The 27960-nt window shown below is 38.7% G+C and overlaps 1 protein-coding gene across 1 annotated transcript; it reads left to right on the top strand.

Annotated features, from left to right (window-relative positions):
• VAPA (VAMP associated protein A) lies at positions 1-27787 on the top strand. The gene is made up of 6 exons (XM_054284940.1): positions 1-213; positions 16862-17014; positions 19604-19707; positions 21636-21716; positions 24041-24217; positions 25142-27787. The coding sequence occupies exons 1-6, from the start codon at positions 138-140 to the stop codon at positions 25298-25300; spliced, it is 750 nt and encodes a 249-aa protein (XP_054140915.1). The 5' UTR covers positions 1-137; the 3' UTR covers positions 25301-27787.
• The last annotated feature ends 173 nt before the right edge of the window (positions 27788-27960 follow it).

The following is a 27960-nucleotide window of genomic DNA, read 5'->3' on the forward strand; positions in this document are numbered from 1 at the left end:
GACACCGCCCGCCCGCCGTGAGGGAGCGGCGGCACCGCCGGCCCCCTCCGCCCCTCCTCCTTCTCCTCCGCCTTCTCCTCCGCCTCCTCCGCCCTCCCCCCTGCCCCTCCTCCCGCCGGAGCGAGCGAGCGAGCGAGATGGCGGCCGCTGGGGCTCTGGCGAAGCACGAGCAGATCCTGGTGCTCGATCCGCCCACCGACCTCAAATTCAAAGGTGAGGAGGGGGGAACGCGGCGCGGCGGAGGGGAGCGGGGCGGCAGCGGCGGGGTGTCCCGTTCCGCCTGGGCGCCGGGCCGCCTCCGGGCGCCGCGTTCCCCGCTGCCTCCGGCGGGCGGGCCGCGGTGCCGGGCGCTGCCCGCCCGCCGGGGGATGGGGGGCGCCGCCGAGCCGGCGAGCGGGATCGGCCGCCGCCATCTTGGGATCCCGCGGGGATCCGCGGTGCCGGGTGGGATCGGCCGCCCCCTCCCTGCCCCTGCCCCCGCCCGCCCCGCCGAGTCACCGCTGCGCTCCTAGGCCCGGCCCCGCGGCAGCGGCGCCCGGGGACGCGGGTGTCGCTCTCCGGTCGCTGGCCGTGCGGGCTCCCTCTGGCAGCAGCGGGTAGGAGAGGCCCTGGAGCGGGCGGTGGAAGCCTTGCGGGGTTCCAAGCTTCACGAGGCTGCCCCGACGCCTGGCCTTGCCCCACTTTTCCTCTCAGGCGTGCTGGGGCCCGGTGCCCGCGCGGAGCCGCTGCGGCTCTGCACCAGCAGTGCCCGGCACCCGCGCCCTCGCCCCGGTGCATCCCAGCCCGGCAAAGGCTCCCCGCCTTTCCCCAGAGCTGTCACGTCTCAGGCAGGCTCTCGGAACGTAAACAGGGAGCTCGCCTCTTTCCTGGGAATGAGGGAGATGGAATGCGTGCCTTTCGGAAGTTTTATGTGTGTTGCGTGCCGACCGCATGGCTGTGACTGCTGACGTGCTGCTGTCAAAATAGGTCCCAGCTAGTGCTGGTATCGTGTGTGCCTGTGGTTTTCTCTGCTCATGAATTAGATAGTTGTGAAAGGAAAGGCTCTGTCAGAAATGAGTGATCGTTGAAAGGCAAGGGCATAAAAAAAAAAAGCGTGTCAGAACATGTAGTTTTTGTGATGATTTCTTGTACCTGTAAGGGGCATTGAGAAAAATCTCAGAACCTTTCAGATTTGGAATCATCAGTATTAGATTTTTTTTTTTAAAGAGTAGTTAATATTATGTGAACTTATATTTTTAAGTGTTGTGACTGGTGTCACCACATGTGTGTGCCTAATCCTGTGCATTCTTCTGTTTTGTACTTTAAGTATGCTCATTTTTCATTGTTTTAGAGAACAGAATGGAATTTATGATGTTGTAAAAATCTTCCACGGACAACTAGAGCAAATGAATGTTTGTATTAGAAGAGAACACTGTATTCCCCCAAAATACCTTTGGTCTGGCCTAGCATTAGCAAACTATACTTGTTTTATTGATCTGTCAAATCAATTAAACCCCAGCATCTGTCTAATTATGCACATTAATTTCTCGATAGCTTCAGTTTAAATTTTTTTAAATTGCACTTTCATACACAGACTCAAAACCGTTGCAGGAACTTGTCATTTTCACTTGGGTTTTGTGTTGTTAAAATGCTGCCAGTCTGGCTGCACTCATATTTCAGTGTGCTGTATTCAGAACAGGTTGGGGAAAAATACATTATTTTAATTTTTGTTTTTAATTAAAAAAAAATGCTGTCTCTAATTCAAAGCCTGCAAATGTGAGATGTCTTTGAGCTGGAACTAAGCTGTATTGATGTGATATGAAACAGTGTGTTGATAGAATAAATACTAGATTAGAAATTCTGTCTGTGTGAAGCTGTTGTCAGTCAGTGATCTTTATTGTGCTATGTGTCTATGCACTTAGAGCATGAAATGTGGATTCTTTAGGCATAAACTTCTGTTTCAGGCTAATGCATATATTAGGAAAATTCCTGTAGAGCAGACTAAGCAAAAACAAAATATGAAGCATAATGAGACTGCAGCACTCTCTATTACTGTACTATTGCAGTAATATACTATAGAAAGTGCTGTCAATTCAGAGAGCATTGAGTGCACTCTCAAGAAATATTTTCTAACTGCTTATTATTTAGAGGTGTTTAAAAAGGTTTGTGGGCCACAAACTAACCCACTTCTAAAGTACTGTGTTGAAGAATACAATATTGGCAGTAGTGAATTCTGAGTGTCACCTTTTAAAAAGTAATTGGTTAGTAAGAAAGAGAAAATATGACTCAGAATAAATGTAGCATAGTGTAGGAAGAGCATAACATTTTGTTAAAAGAATAAAACTCTGCGTTTTTTCAGTGCAGTAGATTATTCAAAGATATTTTATTGGTGCAGTCTTCCATTTTTATTATTATTGTTGATGCATATGAACAGAGATCCAGTTTAAGTCTAAACATTTGAATTGAGCAAATAATTTTATTAATTTTCTTGCCTCAGGAAGTTATAATGGGTTTGCTGACCTTTAGGGTAACAGTGAAATGTGATAGTGTGTCCCTTTACAAGCAACTTTTTCATTAAATATATGTAGTACTTAACATGAGGAGTTGTTAACAAGCCTTTAAATTAATCATTGCCTGATGAAACTGCTTTTTTTATTAATAAAACCTAATTTACTCTGTCAGCAAAAATAAGGTCTGTGATACATTTATCCTTGAATTTTATTCAGCAGGATTCAAGGGGAGCTCTAAGAACGTGTCCTGTGGTAGCTAACACGTACCTACATGGTTCCCTCGGTGTCCAGGATTGCAATCCTGTTTTTATAGTCCTTGTAGTTCTAGAAAATTCAGTCATTAATAGTGTTTGGGTCATGATTGATTCCTTCTGACCCTCTTTGGTAGGTGGATTTCTTTGGATTCTGAAAACATCAGGAGTATATTAAGAAAGCCTACAGAACAATTAAGTACTTTTCATAGTGTTGTGCAAATGTGACAAAGGGAAAAATTGTACTTCAAAGTGATGAAACCAAGAGGCAGTTGATAAACTCTGTAAAACCACTCTCAGACACTCAGCATGGAGCACTGAGAATTTGCCCCGTGGCAAAACTCTGGTCTTGCACCCAGGCTCTTCAGCCATATTGCTCCTCCAGGCTGGCTTTCTTCTGTATTCTCATGTGTTTGTTTAACTTCCCAAATCTAAAGTTGTTGGAGTTTTATTTAGGACTGGATAGGAAGAATTGAAACACAAGACACCTAAAAGCAACCCCTTTGGCAGGTGGAACATCTTCTTGCTGGTGCCTTCTTCATGTGACTCATACATGTAGTCATTGTTGGTAGTTCTAGTTCAGTGAAGATTATGGGAATCTGGAATTGGTGCCCTGTGAATAAATATGTTTTTAATTTTTTTTTTTTGTAAGCAGTCATGTAGTTTAATAGCAACATTTGAAGTTTTAAGTTCAAAAATTTGTAGCTCTTTTATGGAAACTCCTTCTTCCTTAAGGCCAAAGAAGCCACTTTTGCAATTTTAAGTAACGTGGATTTAAGTTGATCCTGGATTATGGTAGTTTTTAAAAAAAAAATTAAAAGCCTTCTCCAAATGTTTAAATCAGTCATAAGACATGCTTCTGCAACACCTAATTGAAAATCAACACTAGTTGATTTAATGAGCTTTGGAAGATTAGTAGACAGTGTTCAGAATTTGAATTTCATGTGATTCAGAGGTGTCTGACTAGCAATGCAAGATTCTAAAAATGCCTGAATTTTCTAAATTGTTATCCTTTACTGAAGTTCTTGCTTACAAGAGTGTGAAGTCCAGTTATGTTACCTTTGTAAACATCTCAAAATAGTGAGCTACTCTTTTCCTTTAGCAGACTAAAATAAAATTTGGAATGTGTCTGTGTGCAGTAAATTTTCTTTTTGGTGGGTTGAGTTACTAGGAGAGATCAGTGTGACAGAGAATATTTCATTTCTGATTGTTGATCTGCATCATAGCCTGGAATTGTCAGTGTATAAAATCAGCTATCAGCTGGTGTATGTTCAAATGACTTTTCATGGGAGGTAGAGAGCACTTCACTCAAGTATTGCAGCTTATTCTGAAATGCAGATTTCGACAACCTTTTAAATACTACAGAAATATTGCTGTAGGTTATTTTGTAATCATTACACTGCTATTGGTAACACTGAAAGCCACGGGATATGTGTTGCTGCAAATCGAGAAGGTGGAATTTAAAGGCAAAAATAGCTCAACGTTAAATGCATCCCCTGCCCTCAAGGTCTGTTGCCAGAATTGGCCTAGGATGCCTTTTGGTGTAGGCAGAGTTTGAAGTATTCAAGTGTGATCTTACTGCCTTACTTGTGTGTATCTTGATTATGTCAAATTATGCCTATTTTCACTCTCTTCAAGGTACCAGTAAATTTGTGATGTCCCGATTTTCTAAGATAGGTTAGAAAAAAAGGTGATTGGGATGTCGGTTTTCTGCTGTCTTCATTCAGGAACATTTTTGAAACTAAAAGAGTGGGAGTGTAGAGGGGGGAAAAACTGGTTGTAAGTGATTACTAATATAGTTGTGACTTTCTGATACTTTGAAATGGTTCCATTTAAGTTAATATTTTTACTGGCTGAGAATTGCATAATGGCAATAAAATGACTCAGTATTCAACACATAGTCTGACTTTTTTTTTCTTTTAAATACAAGAGCGATTCTTGGCATTGTTTGCTCTTCGTGTATGTATACTTCTATCCATTGTTTCATGGCTCAAATGTAGTATTTGTTAGTATTTTAATTTCTTTACATTATATGTGTTATTGAAGATCGAAGCACAGGATGATTTGTGGGAATGTGTTGAGGAAGAAAAAGAAGGATAATGTTTTTTTACCAGGTGTTGCTTATTAGGTGGTATTATGTTATACAATCATCTCTACCACTGTGCTAGACTGCATTTAAAACTGCCTTGTAAAAAGGGAATTATATTGATCTGTGAAGTCAGGTGTGTTACAGTGTTAGATTATATTTTGGCAGAACTAGTTTGTAATTTGGTTTAAGATTCAGTAATGAAGTGCTTTCCTGTGGTGGTAGAGGTATACAACAGTGAAAATTTAGAAGTTTAGTCCTTTACCTGAAAATTATAGGGCTCTGTTTTGCTTAATATTGCTGTTGCTTCACTGAACAGTGAAACACTATCCAAACCTCACATCATATCCTTCCAGTGTGTACCAATGATTGGTATAAAAGCTTCACCTTTGCATTGTAATTAATATAAAGTGCTTATTCATGCAGCTTGTTGATAGCATAAGCAGGTGTTCTAGATCACCACAAGACATTTTTATTAATATTATAAAGACATTCTGTATTATGCATGAACAGTGTACTGCTGTTCAAGGCCAGGTTGAAAAGTAGAAAATTTGAGAGGATTGAGAGGAGCTGTTTTATTGCATCAGTAAATAGATCAGAGAATTTAGTGCACCGACTGTCCCTTGTGGAAATATAAATTGTTCCTGTTTTGGCCTGACCATGGTTTGTAAACGTTTTACTTTCTTTGTCTTTGGGAGATGTTTGTTAACCAGATCTTTGTGACTATCAGTCACTAAGGGTTTTACATGCTTCCCTTATAAACCATGAATTTAAATAGAAAAGGTTTCTGAAGAGAACTTACTGTATTAAAGTGGAAAAACCAACCCTGACTAACTAGATAAGTATTACACTTTCCAGTTTGGAAGTTGTCAGTTTACAAGGCTTGAGGTGTCAGATGAACCTGATAAGTGAGTGTAAGCTAATTTCTTTAAAAAGAAAAAAATCAGCAAAATTACTCTACTAAGATAATTTCTGATGTTGTATTTTTGAAAATAAAAATGCATAAAAACAAGTTAGAATTTTACTAACTTTGTTTTTCCTAAGGTGGTAAGGCTTTACTTGAGGTGTGGTTATCTTGGCTTCTTGCTTCTCTTGCCTTTTAGTGTTGTTTTGGATTGTATAAAGTTATTTCCTGGCATTTAAAATTATTTAGCAATGTAGATGTCATATTTCATTTTAATATTTGAATGTATTTAGAAATAGATGGTTATGTAGAGGAAAAAACAGATATTTTCTGCTCATTCCTATATGAGCAAAGTCTTGTGAATTAAGATAGTTTCCTGAGTATTATCCTGCTGTAGGACTTCATGTGTTTAATTAAACATGGAAGAGGAAGAAAATAAAGTGCTTGCATGAAATTTATAAGGATGGTCAAATTAGAACTTTTCTGCCTTTTGTTTCTCAAAATGTGGTCTAACTTGGATTAAAATAATCTTCTGACACTTCAGTGCTTGAATTGGTGTGGCTTCAATAGTAAGCAAAGCCGTAGAGGAAAGAATGAAGTCGTTGAGGTAGATGGAACATGGAATACCATGCAGTGTCCCAGGTAGAATGGGGCAGTCTGACCTGAGACCTTCTCTGTCTCTGGTACTGGGGATTGCCCTGACCCCTTTGCAGGACTTTGTGCTTGGCCTTGCTGACCCTCATGAGATTCCCATTCAGCCACCTTTCCCTCCTGTCAGGTCTCAGTGGATGGCTTCCCTTCCCTCCATTGAATCCACTGCATGGCTCCCTTGGTGTCACTTGGTGCAGACTTGCCAAGGGTGATGCCACTTGCACTGTCAGTGTCATCCATGGGGACACTGGGTGATACTGGTCCCAGTGTGCATCCCTGGGGGATATGGGTACCACTTGTTGCTGGTTTTCACTTGAACATTCTGGTATTGACTCTTTAGAACTCTTCGGCAAACCACCCAGACAATTCCTTGTGCATCTAACAGCCCATGCACCAAACCCCTATCTCTCTAATTTAGGGGTAAGAATGTTGGGGGGACCACATTAAAGGCTGTACAGATATCCAGGTAGGTGATGCATGTAGCTCTTCCCTTGTCCATTGATGCCCACCATAGAAGGCCACAAGATTAGTCAGGCCTGATTTGACCATGGTAAAGCCATGTTGGCTGTCACTAACTCCTTGTCTTCAATACATTTTGATATATTTTTGAGGAAAATCTGTTCCATTTTTCATTGATGACTTTGATATGGGTGGGAGTATGCTGGTACAGCTCACTGGTAATGCAAGGTTAGGAGATGTGATGAATGCAAAAAAATAGAATTGAATGTGTGCTAATAATAAACCATTTTCTTAGACGTGATGAAAAAGAAGTAAAACTAGTGACTAGAACTTAATCATGGGTTTATTGAGAACGTGACAAGTCATGAAATGGGGCAAATACAGGACTGTAATTTTGTAGTGAGGAAAGTATTAATGTCAAATTTTTGGCTTTGATGAAGCTTCATCTGAATGCATCCCTAGCAACACCTAGTCAGATAAAATGAACCCAGGTGGGAATGATGCAAAGACAACTTTATTAACACAAGTGAAGTAGAAGTAGAATAGCTTTAGCTTGTTAATCTTAGCAAAATGAAGACTGAAAGGGGATCTGATTGCTATCTATAAATACATCAGCAAGGTAAGCACTGGGGAAAAGAAAATCTATCTAGACTAAAGGATAGACATGGTGGAAAAATAAATTTGCTTCAAGTGGCTGTGAATGTATTTAGATCATTAGAAACATAGCTGAATGTAAATCATGTCAGTCTGAGCCAACCTTCTAAAAATGATGTGGAAAAAAAAATTTTTAAATTAATCAGATACCATCTTGCAAAATTATAATTTTCATGTGGACTTCAGAAAGCTTCTCCTAGGTCATGAGTTTGCAATGTTCTTGATAGTTTGGTAGGACATTAATGGTACACAATTATGTACTTAAGCTAGAGCAGGTATGTTGTGTTACATTCCAAGACATTGGAATAGCTTGATTGAGATATGTTTAACTTTTCCTTTGTAAAAAGAGATCTCCATGAATTTAAAAATTATGTATATGAGACTAACTGCTCCATATGTAAAATAAACCTAGTATTTCTAGTCCATAGGGATATGATGTTAATTTAACATGTTATCATGTTTAACACTATGGTGCTAATAAGGCCAGTAATGGTGCTGATAAAGCCATAGTAGACCCACTGAAAGTAAAAACCATTTGGTTTTTTAATTTGAATGTCCACCAGCCATTTACCAGGTATGTTCTGTGTTACAGCTCAGGTTGGAACTCCAGCTGCTCCTGTAGCAGTGACCTGGCTGGTCCTGAGAAGTGTGGCTGCATTAGCTCAGCTCAGTTCTGGGATGTGAAGTTGATGAGGAAGTGGAGTTTGTGGTCCTGCCTGATGGAAAAGACCAACTAAAGCCTGATGGAAAAGACCAACTAAATGCAACTTCTGTTTGAAGCAGGTGTTTGTTTGCCTGAGTGACTGGAGGAAGTGGTTGTGCTTGGCTTTCAGTGGCTTGGGAAATGGAGACCTGTGGCCTGTGCTTCCAGAGACTGAAAAATCACCCTGAAGCTGCAGTGATCTGTTGGTGTGTTTGGGAGGCAGTGCAGTGTCAGCTAGCCGTGTCTGTAGGAGATTTTAATGTCTGATACACAAGTCTGGTTTGGCCATGTTCTGTGTTACGAGCTGAGGTTGGATACCACGTAGAGGTCCCACAGCTAAAACTGTTTGTTTGTTTGTTTGTTTGTTTGTTTTTAAGGATTTTTCTGGGCTATTGTCCATAGCGGAAGACTTGTGAATTTGATTGATTTCTAAAGTTACTTTGTTATGCTGTTGGGATATTGCTTGCAAGGAAACCAGTGAAAATCACAAGAGTTTTGGTGGTCTGTTCAAGGTTTGTGTCTGGCCTCTGATACCCAGTTCTTGGAGCACATTGGGAAAAGTGCAAGGCAAGAGCTTTAGATCAGGTCTTCTGTGGGAAGACTGATTTTCTATGTGCCACTACAGCTGTCATCTGAGATGATCACAAGTGTTCTGATTACTGCTATAGAGTTTGAAGAGTATCTTGTATGTTGCAATGCAGATCAGTTAGGTGTATCCAATGGGAGATTTCTACATGACGATGCATACGGATTTTGAGTTGCTGGATATTTGAATATTTTAAGCAGCGCATCTGGGTTTTTCAGCATCACTGAAACCACTGGTAAGCAATAGCAGGTTAAATACAAAGCAAGTTTAAAAGGAAAAAGGAAAGGGAAAATTTACTTGTATATTTAGTTCTGTTGATCAAATATGCTAGTATTCTGGAAATATAAGAAACCCTGTAAATGTCACACTCATTAGATACCGTACTTTATGCAAGCAAAGAGAATAGCTGCTCCAGTAGGAAAGGTTTGTAACATAGCCCTTACTGAACTAAATCTATACTGAAAGATTGCATGTATATATTAGTTGCTTCAGGACTTTGGGGGGATAATTTGATGGTTTAAATGTTCAGGTTAAGCACCATTGAAATATTTCTACTGTTATTATTATTTCAGCAGTGCTTTGGTATGAATAATACTTTATGGTTAGATCCTGAAGACTTTATCCTAGTAGAATTAAGAGCTACCAATTTTAGTATGCTCTTAATAAGTCTCTGACAAGAATAACAATATAATCGAGTACAGCTAAATTGTGAGTAAGAATTTCATGCTATTATGGAGGTTAAGTTTAAGGTACGAGCATCCCTTTGATGTTAGTAACCAGATCATCCTTTAGTAATGGCACTCTTTCAATAGTGAAAATGACAGGAATAGATGTTTATGATTGACTTGGGCCTAGGCTGCTAGATTTTAAAGCTTAAGCTAAATACCAGCAATAATATCTTTGGATGAAGTTATTCCATGTTATACTATCTTACAGCTAGTGATATTTTGTTGTTGTTAGGGCTAAAAAAACCATTGCCCATATTTAACATTAAATACAGGACAGTCTACATTTAGTCTGTATTTTATCTAATATATAAAGAAAACAATGCTCTCTTGATCAGAATTCCTGGTAATGATCTGTGGTTGTACTTTACCCTTGAGATAGATGCTTACTGTATTTTTACTGTGGTTCCTTGGCTACTAACAACATTTTAGTCACAAGCTGGGGTGAATAAGAAGTTTTGATCCAGAAAAAACATGTAAGGAAATGTTTTGTCTGCTTTGAAATGTCACTGTGTTGTATTTTTGTCTTTTCTCTGTCAGAATGGCAGGCAAAAGGTTTCAGCTCCCATTTCTCTTACGGCAGCCCCCAGTAAGGCGTGTGTGCCAGCATCTGCACAAGCACCTCTAATAAGCTGTGTAGCCATATGCAGGCTCTGCCCCTTTGACAGAGGAAGATGAGCTATTTTAGGATTAAAAAATGGGCATTGTCTCAGCATTTTTTAGAAAGAAAAATCTATGATAGACACATCAGCAGTATGAATGCTGACAGCATGTCATCGTGGGGAGCTCAGATAAAATCTGATGTTACCCCTTATAAACAGTGGTAGCCTAGAATCAGCCCTCAGGAATTGTGAACATTGAGGTGTGTCAGCTTTCTTACAAAGCCTGTTTTGCATTCTGCTTTTTTTACATGCAGGTTGATGATAAAACATAACTGTTTCTCAAGTGCCAGGGTAGAATAAGAAGTGAAAGATTCTGTAGTGCTGCTCTAATATATTAATATCTTCGTGAGAGCCATGATTATTTGTAGGTGTAATTAATCTCTTACCTTCATCCACTGATTATTCCTGATCATTCATATTCATGTTTAAGTATTAATCCATGAAACCTAAGTTATTATGCTTCATAGACCATGAATAATTTTAATGTAGGTGATTTGTTGGGATTTTTCTTCCAGTTTGAATGCTCATGGTTCTGGTATTTCAAGAGGAAGGAGTTATTTATTTTTGATGGCAATGTATGTTATTCTCTTCAGATTTTTTCATAGTGGTCTGAATATTAATTTCTTAAAACAAATGTATGGAAATAAACAAATTTCACACACTTTGTTTTGTGTCAGCTATGTCACCTATGCTTTTTTCAGAAAGGACTATAAAATTCAATTTCGAGCAATAAAGTGCTTTGGGTATACTTTAAGATTGATTTTCTTATCTGATAGTCAAGGTAGTTTTGACTTGCTACAGAACACAAGTATTTCTCATTTTTAGACATCTTTCCTTCAGTACCTCTGGTGGAAGGTGATCTGGTCAAGGAATAATTAAGTAAGCTACACAGAGTATGTCCAAGGACTCTGGTGCAGTGCACACGTGAGTGCTGAGGGAGCTGGCAGGTGGACAGACAAGCTGACAGGAACCTTGTGAAGTTCAACAAAAAGTGCAGAGTCCTGCAGCTGGAGAGGAACAGCCATCCAAGCAGCAGTGCAGGTTGGGATCTGACCAGCTGGGAAAGCAGCTTTGCTGAAATGGCCCTGGGTGTCCTGGTGGCCACCAGGTTGATCATGAGCCAGCAATGTGCCCTTGCTACAAAGGCCAGTGGTGTCCCAGGGTGCAGCAGGAGGAATGTTGTTAGGGGTGATCCTCCCCCTCTGCTCAGCACTGATGAGGCCGCAGCTGCAGTGCTGGGTCCAGTTCTGGGCTCCCCAGTACAGGAGAGACATTGCCACCATGGAGAGAGTCCAGGGAAGGGCCAGGAAGATGATGGACTGGAGCATCTCTCTTGGAGGAGAGGCTGAGAGAGCTGTGGCTGCTCCAGCCTGGAGAACTGAAGGCTTGGGAGAATCTTCCTGATGTATAAAATACCTGAAGGTAAGGTGCAAAGGTGATGGAGATGGGTGCCCATGAGCAGACCAGAGGCATTGGGCACACCTTGGAACACAAGAGCTTCCCTCTGAACGTGAGACAACACATTATTACTCTGAGGGTGACCAAGTAGTGGCACAGGCTGTCCAGGGAGGCTGTGGAGTCTCTATCCTTGCATATATTCATAAGCTTTCTGTCTATGGCGCTGGGTGGCTGGCTCTTGGTATCCCTGCTTGAGCAGGGAGTTGGGGCCAGATGACCTCTAGAGGTCCCTTCCAGCCACAGCCATTTTGTGATTGCTATGTCAAACGATGGGAAAGAAGAACAATTCTATTTTGGCCTAATTAAAAAATTCCACACAGCATCATACAAATATAGACTACATGGAGCTTTCTTAATTTAACTTATTCTTTCTTTACTCCATTGTTGTATTTTGATTCTGGCAGAAGAAGTTGCTGGAGATCTTACTCTGTTCCTCTCAGGTCTATCTGAAAAGTCAGTTTACTTGGTCTCAAAATCTCTCTTGCTTGGTTTACAATATTGCTGTTAGTTTTCATTTTGCTGACTTGAGCTCATTTCTCATTTAATAGGGCTCAAACTGTCAAATGCAATAAATGAGTTTTCTTTGTCTGCCCAACCTAACTGTATTGTGCACCCAAAGAAAACTACCCTGAGTTTGTTTTAGTTAAGGTGCATTGAAGTGTTCTGTATGTTTCAAGTGCTCTTGGAAATTCAAAGGTGATGCAGCAGCTTTTAAAAAACAGCATTCTACTTAAAGCATATAATCCCCATATTTTTGAGGTTAATACTGTAACACATTTTAAGGAGTTTGGATTCCTTTTGCCAGTCTGTAAGTTTTTTATGTGTACTTACATTGTTTTTAGATGTGGCTGAATATATCACTTTGCTGTGTCAATTTACAGCTTAAATAAACTTCAGTGCATGAACTAAAATGTTTTCTGGCAGAATTGGCTTAGACATTGGCTTTTGCAGCAGCTACAGTTCATTGTCTTAAGTTGAAGCCGGTGATATGCTTAACATTTAAGCTATTTCATAGAATGCTGTTGATGCTGTTAAATAATACATGCTCATTTTTGTACAACTCTACAAGTGATCTGCCTTCTAATTATCAAAGATTTTGTGTAATTTAGTAAAATTATAATTTATTCTTATCCAATTTTATGTAGAGGTGGTATTTTAATACAGGCTTTTTCTGTACGTTATGGCAGCCTTACTAATTTTGAATGGAGCTTCTTGCTGACCAAACCTGCCCCCTTCTCAGAAGTGCTTTGTTTGCTCTGCACAAATAGAGATTCTGACATGGGTCTCTCACCTTTGCCAGGGGTACCAAACCTGTGGAGATTTATCTAAGCTCTTCCTTCCCACACTAGGGAAGGTGTGTTCACATCGTCTTTTTTTCCCTGATGTTTGACTGTCTCAGATGGTAGAAGAATGGGTTTTGAAGCTGGGACAGTGAAGGAGACCTGAATCTGAAATGAAAATGACACCATTGATGAAAAAGATCTCTGTTTGGGTCCTACCTATCCAGTAATATGCATATTTTGGTTTTACTGCGTTTATAACTGGCAAGCTCGTGGCAAGCTGGGAAACTTGGCACTGTTTCAGCAGTAGAAACTGGCTCTGCAGAATTTGTGGCATTTCTTCCTGCCCACTAGTTGCTGTAGTCCAAGCTGTGTAGTTGCCAGAGGCAACCCCGACATTAATGTTGTGTGATGACTGCACTGCAAGCTAGCTGAAATAGAAACTCAGCACAGGAAGTTTTTGGGTAGGTCTGGTATTTCTGGGTGTGATTAGGCAGGTGTCTGTCCTTCTTTTCTAAGGCCCTCATAAGTCAAAGTGACAGGAAGACTTGTGGCATGCATTGTCACGGCTCCATTCAAAACCAGTTGGGATAAACTGACATTTTCACAACCTTTATTCCAGGAAGATGCTGTAATTGTGTCTTGAATTTACACTACTAAGAGAGTTACTGAACTCACTGTCCCCTTTGAAGTAACTCTTGACTTCCAGAGGTTATTGGATTGAGATTACAGGTTTATAAAGCAGTGACCTCTTGTCATTAGACATCATGTTACATTGGTATGTAGCCTGAGGATTTCATTAGTTGAATTACCACAGCTTCTATGTGTACAGTTAGACATGAGCCTATCTGAGATTTAAATAAAAATCTACTTGGACCTGAGTATCCTGCAAGCAGCAGGTGAGATGCTATTTTTGAGATTATAATGCTGCCCTGGTGTAGCTGAATATTTAGTGAGATGAAGTGGGTGTACATTTGTCCATTTTGATGCATGAGCAGAATGTTTGTATCCGTCTTTGCCAGTTCTTTTCCTTGTTTACTTGCAGTCTGTGTAGTACAATCCAAACATTTCTCCTTCCTGGTTCCTGTGCCTGTGCCCCACACTTTTCCTCAAGAATGTTTGTAGTTCAGGATTTTGCACTTAGGCTGTTACTGCCAGCTTGTGCTTAATTTCCCCACTCCTGCAAAGGTAGTGGTGCTTATGTTTGTGTAATAGTGAACTCTGGAATCTTCTTCAGGTGTTGCAGTTTCTTTTTTGAAGGGTATGTCATGCTAACTTAGATCATGTAGCTCCTCAGAAAGGCACTAGATTTTTTTTTTCTGATTTACTATCCTCCTGTCTTGTTCCTGCCTGTCCCTGCTCAGATCCATGCTCTTGGTTTGCCAGTAAACTACCAAACACCTGGGTTCTGCAGGAACAGTGAAATTCAGTCATCTCTTCCTTTTGTGCACCAATTTGTTACCACCTATTTATTAAATCTGATGGTTCCAAGTCTTCAGAGTCTTTATACAGCTATTTTCTTTAAAGCTTTTAGAAAGCAGGTAAAAGGTAAAGCTGTCATAAGCATCCTGTAGACCTTGAAAAAGATTTCAGTCACCTCTGAAAGAAATGTCTGATTCTAAAAAGTGTCCCCGAGCTAAAAGCTTTTTTTTTGTGAAGTATCCAGGAAATGCAAAGGAGGTCACTGCATTCATGTACCTGGGAAAGAAAAGCAGATTTCTTTTAATTATCTGAGGTGTTGAAACTGACAGTAAATAGCAGAGTAATTTGAAGGATATATTGAATCCTATCTCATTATGGCACACTTTTAAAAGGCAGGCATGAGGAGACCTTTCATGTCTCAAAAGAAACAGAACATCTTTTATTTTTGCTTAAGAACCAGTTTATCGTCAGTTTATAAATTCACTATTGCTTTGTCTTGAAGCAAGCTGATTTTCAATAGTATAGCTCCTTTTCTTGATAACTGTGCTTTTCAAAATGAGCCTCTGAGCTGTGTAATTTTTTTCCTTTGTGCAGAGTGTCCTTAGTAAAAGTAGTTGAGAAGATTGAAAAGCAGACCACCTCACGTTGCCTAGAGTTGCAATTAAAAAAAAGTAACCCTCAAGTTTAAAAGTCAGATTCAAAGTGCTCTTTGCCTCTGGGCACTGCAAAAGCAGTGGTTATTAGATGACTAATAGCTTAGGTGGTTGTTAGTAAAACTCCCAGAATAACTTCCTCAAAAATGTGTGTGTAGCTTGGAAAAAATACATGTTGGGTGTATCACCTGTCTTAGAATGAGAAGAGTATTCAGCTGCCTGGTTTTAGTTCAGTTTGTGGTATGGGTGATGGGATGTTTTTTTTGGCTCTCCCTCTGTAGGTAAAGACAACTAGATCATGCAAGAACCATCAAAAAGATAAGTGGCAGGAAACTTTCAGGTAATTTTGTAAATCTTGGGGGCTGTGTCAAATTTGCCTGGATTGAGAGGATGACTTACTTCATCCACCATGTAAAGTCAGATCAGAAGTGAAGTTTCAGACAAATAAAACCAGTTCCTGTTTTGTCAAAAGAACCTTAGTGAATGGAAACCTAGCTCTCATGTATCTTCATCTGCATCTCAGTGTTCTGGTTCTCAGGGATTCTCTTTTTAGTCTTTATGTGTTTGTATCTTGGTGTTTTGTGTTAGGGCTGTTTAACGCTCTCTCAAAATCAAGTACTTGGAATGAGTTAAAGAAATAAAGGCATCAGTCAAATAGTGAGCCCTCTAGTGTACTAACGTGTTTGCTAGCGGGCAGAGCCTTTTCCTTCAGAGAAGTGCAGACTCCTGTCTGGAGTACGGTGTTCAGACTTCTCTGAATTGACTTCCTATGTCTCATGCAATTAGTGGTTTTGTTGTACTTTACCACTTGTTCGTATCACTTATATTTTTCATCCAGTTTAATCTGAAGTTTGCTTTCATTGTAGTTTTTTAACGGAAAAGTTGTTGTTGTGTTTTCAATACTGATAAAAATTATTTTGTAGTTATTTAATGTGTTTAAAGAACTGTAAAAAAGGTTCTTAAAAGTTAATGTACACATGGAATGTTCTTGAATAAATTTCATGTTCATATGAAACACTATTTTTCTAGAGCCCATTGCAGTCTTGCTTTCAGATGACACAAACAAGGAAGAATAACACTGCTCAAATGCTGTGAACCTTATTTTTTGTGCTGTTACTGTGTGGCATTGCATGATGGTGATCTCTGCTGGAAGATTTGCTTTTGAAGCTTGGTATTAGAATTATGCCTCTTGTCCAGACTTGGAAGGAATTCCTGTCCTGAAGGTTTAACATAAATACAGTTTAGAGAGTACACTGCATTGAATACATAAATATAGCAACTTCAACTACTATAGCAACTATTGCTTTTCTGTGGATCAGTTAGAGTACATGCATAAACAGAGTATAATCTCTCTTGCTTATTTTGAGTTTAAAAGAGGAGATTGATACCTTGTTCTTTTAACTCTGTAGGAGGTCAGAAGCCGACAGAAGTTGAAACCTCAAGAGCAGTGACTATGTTTTAGTCTCAGTGTTTTCTTTCTTTAAACAATTGAAAGAGTTCCAAAGAATATGTGACTTCTACTCCTGAAGAACAATTCGGTGAAATTTACTTTTGCATGTGACCAGTACCTTCTAGGTATTTCAAATATTAAGAATGATTTGGTAAGAATAGCATATACATATATGAACCACTTGTGCCAGCAGCTCGAGTCTGTTGTAATATTTAAGAGTTCTTGATTGCTGTAATGTATGTTGTTATAACTAAGGTGATGGAGCACTCTTTGCATGTAACAGAGTGTGTGCCTAACAGGTGTATGATTTAACCTGCTTTTGCCAGTTTGTTGGCAACAAGATGTATTTTAAGAATTACTTGTACTGTATGAACAGATTTCTTCTCCAGAGATGCAATTTTAAAAAGACCAACCTTTTTTTTTTTTAGGTCCCTTTACAGATGTAGTAACTACAAATCTTAAACTACGAAATCCATCAGATAGAAAAGTATGCTTCAAAGTGAAGACCACAGCACCTCGCCGATACTGCGTGAGGCCAAACAGTGGAATTATTGACCCAGGATCATCTGTAATTGTTTCAGGTAAAAATAAATGTATGCAGTTGTAGGTTAAGTGTTCTTAAGGCCTCTGATGCAGTTCCCTAATGCTTGATCCTAAAGACTGTTTGAAGTATGTCAGCTTTTTAAAACCTTTTTATTTTTCAATTGAAAGGATTCCCCTCATTAGTGTGATGGCAACTTGATGTAGAGCTGCAATGATACATGGAAGAATCCTCCATGTAGAAATACTTGCCTTTGTCACATTTATTTGTGGCTCTCAAAAGGAGGAAAAGCAAGTTGAAAATGGGCAGTGACATTAACAGTACCTTTGCCTCAGACTACAATATTCATGTTTGTGTCCTGAAGTAGAACATTTCTTGGCTGCTCTGATGTGCTTAAAGTGTAACATTTCATAGTTCATAGCATTTAAGAAAAAAATAGTTTACAATTGTATCTAGTAGTTTTTTCCAAGAAAATGGGAAGACTAGCTAATAGTCTGCAGATTTGGTAAATGATTTTTGTAGGTCATTCTCCTGACCATTTTGTGGTAGAATCTCTAGAATAAGGGATATTCATTCAGGTTGCAGGTATCACAGGCAATACAGATGTGAACTCCTAGATCTCCTAGGTCTAGAAAACTGATTATTTTAGAACCCTTGGAGACCTCTGTAGCAAAGCAAAAGGGAAATAAGGGAGCAATCCTCAGAGCTTTTCAGGTCTACATTCTTACAGCCTTTGGGAAGTTTGAAAGAAGCTGGAGAGCTATCTTCAGGTGAAATGTTCAACTGATGCAAAGAAGGCAAGACAAGTTTATGATTGATTAAAACCTTAGAGTAACTTTCCTTGTAAGAGTTTTCCAATTGAATATGATCTGTAGTATGGAGCCTTTTAAAACTTCATTATTGCTTCCCATGGGCAGTCCAGCATCTGGACTCGTGGTATTTATTCACTGACTTGGGGATGAAAGATTTAGGAATTGATTTAAGATTCAAATAGTCAAAAACTTCTTTATTTCTGTCTTCAACTACAACTTAGAGCCATTTTACCTTAGCTGTGTGTTTGACCTGGTATCTGGGATTTTTCCACTGGGTAGTTCAGTATCACAATCAAGATCTTGCTGGCATTTCTCTTCAGGGAATTGAATAGATGGAGGGATTACATTCTGTGTGTTTTCATAGCTATAAATTATCTTTTTAAAGCTTTAAATATTTTGGTTTTTTAAATGAGTCAGTACTGGAGCTGTAAACAATACTGTGGCTTCAGGATCTCCAATAAAGGGAAACATGTCACACTGCTTGAGTCTTCAGCTGGCATGGCAGGAAGTCTTTGATGTGCCTATTTCTGTATTGCTGGATTCTCATGCAGTTATTCGGCTACAGTGACCTCAAGATGTTTTCGAGTGCCATTGTTTAGTTACAGTGATTCCACAGTGCTTTGCAAAACGAAGGTCTCTTCCCCACAGTGTCAGCTTCGTATTTTTTTTTTAGGCATATAATTTCTTTTGGGTCATTTGCTAAGATAAGTGCACAGATTATTTTTTTAGTGACCCACTTTATCTCATCAGTCTCTCAGCTGAATGTTTTCAGTGCTGAGTCATCTTTCATATAATTAAAAATAGATTTCTCTCATATTGTTGTGCAGAGAGAAATAACTATAGGATACTGTGGGCTGAAGTTCTTACGTTCAAAACTGAATGTTGTGGTAGTGTTAGCTGTCTTCAGCCTGTTTAATGCATTGTGCTGATTCACAGTTTTTAAATTCATTGTTGGAAATGTGATTTGACAATCATTTTAAAGAAGTCCACTGACATTTTTTAATCATTTATTACTTTTCAACTGTGAATCACTAAGTAACCTTCTTCCACCATGTTTTTTTGTTTTTTTTCCGGAAATACAAATTGCATAAGAGCTGTTTTTCTTTACATTGATATTCTAAATTTACTATTTATTATCCTGTCATGTATTGTTTGCTGTTAACTTGTTAACAGCAATTGCTTGTTGTTGAGTTTTTTCCATAATATACCATGTTACTCTTGTTCCTTCACAGCTTGTTACTGTTACTTTTTAATGTTTTCCCCTCTGCTTTTGCATTTTTCTAGCTCTATCAGTATCTCTGCCATAGCTTTCTCATTGCTATAAAATAAGTACATATATAGGTAACTGTTATAGGACTCCATGTATTTTTTCTTATATTTTTCTGAAACTGCCTCTGCTTCTCTTAATTTTGTATAAAGATATACTGAACTGAAATTCCCATTCTGTGGAAGACAGGTGTATGTACACTAAGAAATAATTTATCTCTCCAGTTCATTAAGTCCTCATCCTCTGGTAGATCAAGTTGCAAGTCTGCTCCCACATACACAGATGTAGTTTTTTTCGGTCTCTTTTACAGGATGTTTGTTTGTATTTGTGTATGAAATGTCTTTTCGTATAGTAATTACAGAAATAATAATGTCAGCCACACCAGACTCTGACCTCTTAGTCCCTTTTTCTACAGTGTATGCACTGCCTTTGCATTTTAACCTTCAGTGTCTGTTCATTGAGGACTAAATCTGAAGTGGTTGCTGTATGTGCATGCTTGCTGTAGTGAGTAGCTGAAGAATCACAGTTTTATTTTTTTCCTTTGGAACAGTAATGCTGCAGCCTTTTGACTATGACCCAAATGAGAAGAGTAAACACAAGTTTATGGTACAAACAACCTATGCACCACCAAATATTACAGATATGGAGGCAGTGGTAAGTAAAATTGGAGTAAAATGGCTGATGTATTTTTTTCCTTAAAAATTTTGGCTTAACTAGAAATGATTCCTTTTTGAAGAATTGAGTTTTCTCTGAACAAGGTGACCTCTTAGAACTTGCTTGTAGTGATTAACATAGAGGTTACTGAATGGAAATAGGAGTGAGTCTAAGGTAAGGTCAGTTCAGTGTTAAAATATGGGCATATTATACCTTTATATGCAGCTAATTTAAAAGAGATAAACAGATTTAATTTAAATGAATCAATGTTTATTCAAACAACAAGCCTGAAGCTGTATGTTAATGGGTTCATTTGGTACGAAAAGTGTTTAAGTGAAATGTTGAATGGGATTATAACGAATTAAAACATTTTCAAGACTAAGATGTCTCCCTACAAGATACCAAGTGCTGGCTAAACACAGCACAAATGATAGATTTATTTTCTGTTTTAATAGAACATGTTGTAACTTCAGTTCTTAGGCTGGATTGGTCTGATGCAAGATCCAGAAGGTATGTAGGTTTGTGCTTGTTAGTTCAGAAGTGAGGTGCCTATTTCTGATTTTACTGGCTGGCACCAATGGGAATGAAGCCCTCAGTTGTCAGAACATGCCTTTTAGGGTGGATGTGGACTCACGTAAGTATGTCCTAAGGTGGAGGTCAACGTTGCACATGCTTCTAACTCTACAAACTATTTAAAGTAATGCCTGGGTTCACACAGGTACATTTGATGTTCACTCTAGGCAGGGAAGGAGAGGGGAAACAAAGGATAAAGATGAGATTTTATAAATTGCTGAATTCCAAGAGACCTTTTGGGCTCTGTCCCCTTATATGAAGGCAAAGACATCAGTCTTCAGTGACATCAGTCTTCACTGGAAGCAGTAGAAAACCTTCTAGATTTTGTGAAGCTGTGGAGACATGAATGTTAACATCTGTCTGCCTTTTTGAACTGGTTTGTTTTTCTTCATTTGCTCTAGTAGCTCTTGGTTATGTTTGGTAAGGATATAAAAACCAACTTCAGAAATACCTTTCAAATAACTGCTTTCTAATGAGTTCAGGTATACAGTACTGAGAAACGGATCTTGCAGAAAATTGCTAATTGTAGTTAAAAGTTACTGTATAATTAATACTGCTGGAAAAAAAAAAATTGGAAGCATGTTATGAAAAACCTGAATATTTGAATCTGTAACACCTATAAGGTAACAGGAGGGCCTATTAGAAAAATTGCTGCAGACTTCAGACCTGTCTCTAAGCATTAGAATTTAAGGCAACTACATTAAGTGCATGCTTTGAAAGTTAATTGTCAGTTGAGTAGAGAGATTCCAACATAGTGTAGTTATTTAATACTGAGAACCATTACAATTTAGTTTTTTATAAACAGCTTTGAAAAATTCTCTAGGCTCAAATTGTCACATGATACACAGTAAAAGGAGAAAGTGAGTAGAAGTCTAAAATTTGAAGAACTAAAGAAATTTATTCTAGAACACATGTAGAGTCACTAAAAGGTGTCTTTCAATCTTTTATTTAAAATCAGTCCTTTCAAGATGGGATACAAGCAGTGCATTTACTGAGGCATAATAGGGCTAGAACTTTCTTTTCAAACTGACTCAGATGCTACTTGTTTCTTGTTGTGTGTTAAGAAACCACTGTATTGTCCCCTCCCTGTGTCATACAAACCTCTGATGGATCCATCCTTGCATTCAGTTTACTCTTTTTCATTTCCAGACTTGAATAACCATCTCTAGCTTTTGTTACTTCACAGCAGTGAGTGTGAACAAAAAGCATTGTTCATAAGCAAGTCTGAAAATTGCAGGGAGGGTAAGCATGCTATTCAGCTGTATAGGAGGTCACTGCTAAGAGCAAGCTTGTGAACTGTTGAGATGTTTGCATGAGTCCAGCATGTTAAATAACTCTATTAATTGTTTTCTTAGTGGAAAGAAGCAAAACCTGATGAGTTGATGGACTCCAAATTGAGATGTGTGTTTGAAATGCCCAACGAAAATGATAAACTGGTAAGTAAGGAATAAGAAACTGTCATACACTGACTGGTAGGATCTCACAGAAATTTCAGGGATTTTTTTAAACTTATTTGATTTAATGACTAAATGAATTGATGGAATTTGTACTAAATTAGACAGGAGGGGTGTTCACTATATAACTTTTTAAGGATTCACAGAATCATGGAATGTCCCAGGTTTAAAGAGACCTTGAAATACCATCTGGTCCAGGATCTTGTCCCAGAGGGAGCACTTTGTCCAACCACATCTTTAAAAACTCCAGCAATTGAGAGCAGTTGCAAAAAACTATATTTTTGTTATTTTTATACTTTAAAGTTTTCAGATGCAATCTCAGTTTAATCTTGAGGGGAAGGGAGTGTAGGGATTGCTTTGTAGTTGGGGATTTTGGGGTTGGTTTATTGTTTTTTCTTTCTTTTTTGGAAAGGATAATTATGAGATGAAGGTGTAAACTTCCTAAATGTGTATTAAACAGCAAAAATGTAAAGGTTGAGCATTTATTATCAAGGTACTTAGTTGTCTACTTTCTGGCTTTAATTTTATAAAGTGTGTAATGTGGTGAGAGAAATGTAATGGGCTATACAAAACTACCTCCTTTTGTACTTCCTCCTAAGAAACTGTCCCTAGGGACAGAGGAGCTTACTTTTTAATTAAAGAGTCACCTCTTTACACTCTTAAGGGGCTTTAGGCCCTTTTAGGGCCAACTCTTTAAGGCCATTTTTCTTAGAGTGCAAGAACTCTCCATTCTCATATGTAAGAAATCAAGGAAGGCAGGCCAGAAAACGGCATGGCTGAGCAAGGATCTGCTCCTTGCATTGCAGAAGAAGGTAATGCACAGCCAGTGGAAGCTGGGACATGTGACTTGGGAAGTACAGGGGTATGGTATGGTTTGAGGGTGTGTAGGGGTGGGATCAGGAAAACTGAGTTACAGATGCAAAGGGATGTGAAGAGTAACAAGAAAGGACTCTGTAAGTATGGAGTATGTTAGAAAAGAAAGGACAAGGAGAGTGAACCCCGCTGATAAACAAGAAAGGGGAACTGGTGACAACAAATATGGAGAAGGCTGAGGTACTCACTGACTTCTTTGCCTCAACCTTGACTGGCTTGCCAGGTCTTGGAGGTTCTCATGGTTGAAAAGCTGGACATGAATCTACAGTGTGTGCTCACAGCTCAGAAAACCAATTGCATCTGGGACTGCACCACAAGAAATGTGGCCAGCAGGTCAAGGGAAGAGATTCTCCCTCCTTATACTCTGCCCTTGTGAGACCCCATCTAAAGTCCTGAGTCCAGCTCTGGGTTCCCTAACATAAGAAGCATGTGGACCTGCTGGAGCAAGTCCAGAGGAGGGCCATGAAGATCCTCAAAGGGCTGGAGCACCTCTCCTATGAAGACAGGCAGAGAGAACTGGGGTTGTTCAGCCTGGAGAAGGCTCCATGGACACCTCATTGCAGCAACTTTTAACACAGACAGATACTGATAGCACAAGGGGGAATAATTTTCAACTAAAAGAGAAAAGATTTGGATTAGATCTTTGGAAATTCTTTGCTCAGGAGGTAGTGAGGAACAGGTTACCCAGAGAAATTGTGGATGTCCCATCCCTGAAGGTGTTCATGGCTATGTTGAATCAGGCTTTGAACATCTGATCTGGTGAAAATTGTCCCTGCCTGTAGTGGGCTGGGGGGAAGGGGTTGGAACTAGATCTTTTTTGAGGTCCCTTCCCACCCAAACTATTCTATGATTGTGTGATTTTTAGCAGAGCTGTGGAAATTAGATTGTTATTTTTAATATTGTTCTTTTCACAGCTTTTTGTGACTCTTCAAAATTAGTAATGTGTATTTCAGATGCTGTCAGACCTAATTTTCATGTTTGTGCAGCACTTTATTTTCCTTCACTAAAAGGTATTACAAGCGCAAAACATTGTGTCACACATACTTCATAGGAGTTTGTGACATGACCTGTTCTGATTTTACTTTTTGTTTCTTACTATTGCAGGATTACTTTCTTGCTTTTATTTTTTGCCCCCAAGTTCAAATGCTCTTTGGTGTATTTTATGCCCTCTTTTGGATGCCTCCTGGGTCAGTGTTAAGCAGCTAAAATATCAATTTGTGTCTCAGTAGAGTAATAATACCAGGTAGACAGTGCAATCTGCTCTTGCTTTTTTAATGCTTGAGCTAATCAGAATTGAACTGTCAGTGTCTGTTCAGCTTACTGTAAATACAAACCTCATTGAACTATATTAGTAGCTTCATTGTTTCACTTTTAAGCTGTAGATGATTTTTCTCTAGGTAAGTAAATTCTCAAATCATTCTTGATGTTTGTAGAATGATATAGATGCAAGCAAATCCACCCCAGTACTGAACACATCTAAGCAGGATGGACCGATGCCAAAACCACATAGTGTTTCACTTAATGACACTGAAACAAGGAAGCTGGTGGAGGAGTGCAAAAGACTTCAGGCAGAGATTATGAAGCTGACAGATGAAAATCGGCACCTGAGAGTAAGTTCTGCATCCACCTTTATACTGAAGTGGCTTCTTGAGTGAAAGGTCTGGTTTTGAATTAGGCCAGAAGATGTACATTCCAGCAAGTAGATAAAGCTGTTAGACTATCAAGATCGATTCATAATATGACTTCACTGTCCTGTGTATAATGTATATTTTGAACTTGTCAGTGATTGAGACTTTTTGGTTGTCCTGGAGGAGACAGTGAAGCTGCAGAATTTTCTTCTTAAATGAAGTGGTCCTATTTGAGGTGATCTTAGTTACTTTAAGTCCAAGTTGAAGCTACTGAATTAGTAGCTTTGTAAAAGTGCTTTATTTTTCATTAATAATGAGTGAGCTCTAGAGCAGTAACATTTTGTATTACAAACAGCTAGTGAACAAGAGCAATTGTTTGGCCAGAGGAGGTAAGCAAACACTACTTCCTTGTACCTTTATGTAAAGGTGTCATTCCAGTGACAATACATGGCTTTGTGTCTTTTCTATATATTTGCTTTTGGAACAGTTCTGGCAATTTCATTTGCCATGGTAGTCTTTTAAAGAACTATAATATGATACCTCCACACCTGTTATTCTGATGACATTGACACTAAACAAAACAGGTGTATCTCCTTAACAATAAGGAATTACTGCTATTTAATTTTGACACGTATTAAGTAAGAGCAGAATGCTTCATTTGGCTTAGCAAGATTTTTGGTATATTTTTTAAGCAGAGAGACTAGTGAATTATGATCCTTATTTAAAATATGTTTTTCTATGTTCATGTTTTGGATTTGGATGTGATGCAGTGTTGTATCTGTTGAGGGGTTTTTTTTAAACTTCATTTAAATATTCACCAGTAAATATGGCCTTTTGAGTTCAGCTTTTACTATCCTAGTGATGTATTTATGGTTTTTTTCCATCTGTGTTTTTTCTTCCCCTCAGGATGAAGGCTTGAGGCTCAGAAAGGTAGCGCACTCGGATAAATCTGGATCACCCGCAGCTTTGGCCCTCAGAGATAATGGCTCTAATTCTCTTCCTTCACTTCTTGTTGTAATTGCAGCCATTTTCATTGGATTCTTTCTAGGGAAGTTCATCTTGTAGAAAGAATGAGTGAAAGAAGCATGCAAAACTGCAGCTTCCTTTTTTTTTTTTTTTGTTTTGTTTTTGTTTTTTTTTTTGTTTTCTCTTGGCCAGAAAAAGGTTTGTTTACCTACCACATCATGGGTAGTATGGCCCGAGCGGCCGTTCTTGTGTACAGCATCATAACAGGCTTTGCCTTTAATGATCTCGCACGGTTAGAAAACACAATCTGAAAAGACAAACTGTTCAGCTGCTGGACAAAATTGTACATTCAGTCATCAATAGCAGGTATCAGTTGCACAGTCAGTCCTTTATGAAAATTCATAAATAAAGAATTGTTCTTTCTTTCTGTGGTTTTAATAAGAATTCGAAAATTGTTCAGAGTCTTGTAAATGTTATTTTAATAATCCTTTAAAATTTTATCTGTTGCTGTTACCTCTTGACAAATGATTTATTAGATTGCTAATCCCACTCATTCAGGAATATGACAAGAGGTATTCTGGGGGAAATGGTGCCTCTTACTGTGTAAATTTTCTCCTTACCTTACTTTGCTAATATCATGGCAGAATTTCTTTCTTATTCCTTGTGAGGCATTGTTGAGAGTTCTTCATCCTTAACAGTCCTGTCCCATAATATTTAACATGACAAAAGAAATAAAATTGTTAACAGATTTTTCTGCTGGGTAGCCTGTTTGTGTGTGTCGTGCTTTTAGAGGGGATTCTTAACAAGTTCATTGTTCATGGTAATTTGCTACTTGTAACAAATGGCTATTTTGAAGTTTATTTGCTTAAGTCTCTGGCTTTGACTGTTGTAATTGAAGCTTGGGAAAGAAAAAAAAGGTTTCCATTCCATTTGTTTAAAAAAATGAACTGTTTTCTGGCTGCTTTCAGCTACAAAGAAGATGGTTATCAGACTTGTTTTGGGACAGAACAATTTGGATATCCAGCAGGTGCAAATGCCAGACATGAATGTTTTCAATATATTAACAATTTGCTTGGATTGTGCAGGAGTGTAATAATCAACCTTCTGTTCCATCTTTGGATCTTCTGGGTGTCTTCCAGGAGTCAACATTATTCTTTGATTTCTTAAGGGTACTTAATTCACATATATTAACTTACTCAGTTTATAATTCTGTCTTAGCAGATACTAAAAAATGCAAGATGAACATTCAGACACCCGTAGCGTATTCCATGATGCAGAAGAGTTGATATTTGCTGAGTTGCTCACCTTTGGCTCAGTTGCTCACCTTTGGGAAATAAAAATCATTTTATGCAACTCTTGGCAGATCTACCTGTTTTAACCATGTATAGCTAAGTTTTAAAAAATGCATTTTTGGGGTCTGAAATGCTTCCCTGCACTTAATCTTACGTCTTGCCTCATCTCTGAATATGTCATAAAAACAAACAGTAGTATTGAAACAAAATATTATCTGTACTTCTGAGTAAGCATAATCCAATACAGGGAATTGCTTGTAAACTTGAAAAATTGTGGAAGAGATATACTCCTGTAAGCAAAATTGTGTATGCTTTTGGACAGCTTGACTTGATGTGGTGCAGCTAAGTGTGTTAGACCTTGGTGTATGCACACCTTACGTAGCTGAGAAAAATGTTCTGGGAAAGATGTACGTTATCTTGGTTGCCTTTGATTTCTACTGCTTTTTTTTTTTAATTACATCATGTTCTGTCATAACTCTCTGTGATAAACTTTTTTTATAAAATCTTGCACATGTACAAGGAAGATGATGGAGAAAATGCAAATACTGCTTATCTTTTCACTTAAGCATGCAAGCACTGATGTTTCCAATTACTTGTTCCAGTGTCTGCATTCAAGTCTCCTTCCATCCCAGTGACTGGAAAAAACTGTGTTAAGGTTTTGATTATTTTGGTTCCGCTGGTTCAGAATGGTGTATTTCTTCTAATTTTTTCTCTAACAGAACATTTCCACATCAAACTTTCATAGCCTGTTCCAAACTGATTACGTGGAAAATAACGAAAGCAATATTGTGCAAGATGTAGTTTGCTTCATGTAGAGCAGTCATTCCTGCACTGAAAGGAGAAAAACCACACAAAACACTCTGGAAGATCTTAAAATGTTTACAGCGTGGTGTGCGGAGGTTTTCAAAGGTGCTAGCACTTAGAGGACTTAAAACCAGAAAAAAAAAGTCATTGCTCGATGCAGCTGACTCAGGTTTTGATATCTGGCAGCAGAAATATGGTAAAAGTAATGATAAAATCAGAGTGAAATAACTTTTTTTCATAAATAAGAAAAAAGTTGGTGGTAAAACTTTGGTCGTGGTTTAAGCGATGCTTTCAAGTGTACAGCGCTCTTGTAACCGGAGTTCTCAGTAATGCTCTAAGGAGACTGTCTTGGTTTCCCGTAATCCCTTCATAGCTGTATATAAAATGTAATGCTAAAACTATTTTGCTCTCAGGAGTCACTTTGGATGAGATCAGCTGTATTCAGTGAATTATGTAATATGGATTAAATTGTTTGTCTTTGTTCCTGAAATGGTTAGAACTTCTTGCTTTGTCTGCCTGCTTACTCATGTATGTAAGCACAGGGAAATACAGTCTCTTGATCTGCTCCTGGTGAGATGAGCAGACCATGATGCCCGTAAAGTTGTGTCAGGGTAAATGCATAATTTCAGTTAAATATATGTTGCAGGTTGCTCCTCTAATTTC

Source organism: Melozone crissalis, unplaced genomic scaffold (genome assembly GCF_028551555.1).
Source record: "Melozone crissalis strain CALT ecotype California unplaced genomic scaffold, PUWL_Pcris_2 ptg000042l_1, whole genome shotgun sequence".
NCBI lineage: Eukaryota > Metazoa > Chordata > Aves > Passeriformes > Passerellidae > Melozone > Melozone crissalis.

Coding starts and splice junctions, on each gene's coding strand:
- VAPA (XM_054284940.1), top strand. CDS start 138: ATGGCGGCCGCTGGGGCTCTGGCGAAGCACGAGCAGATCCTGGTGCTC. Junction 21,717..24,040: donor CCAACGAAAATGATAAACTG/GTAAGTAAGGAA, acceptor TGATGTTTGTAG/AATGATATAGATGCAAGCAA. Junction 24,218..25,141: donor ATGAAAATCGGCACCTGAGA/GTAAGTTCTGCA, acceptor TCTTCCCCTCAG/GATGAAGGCTTGAGGCTCAG.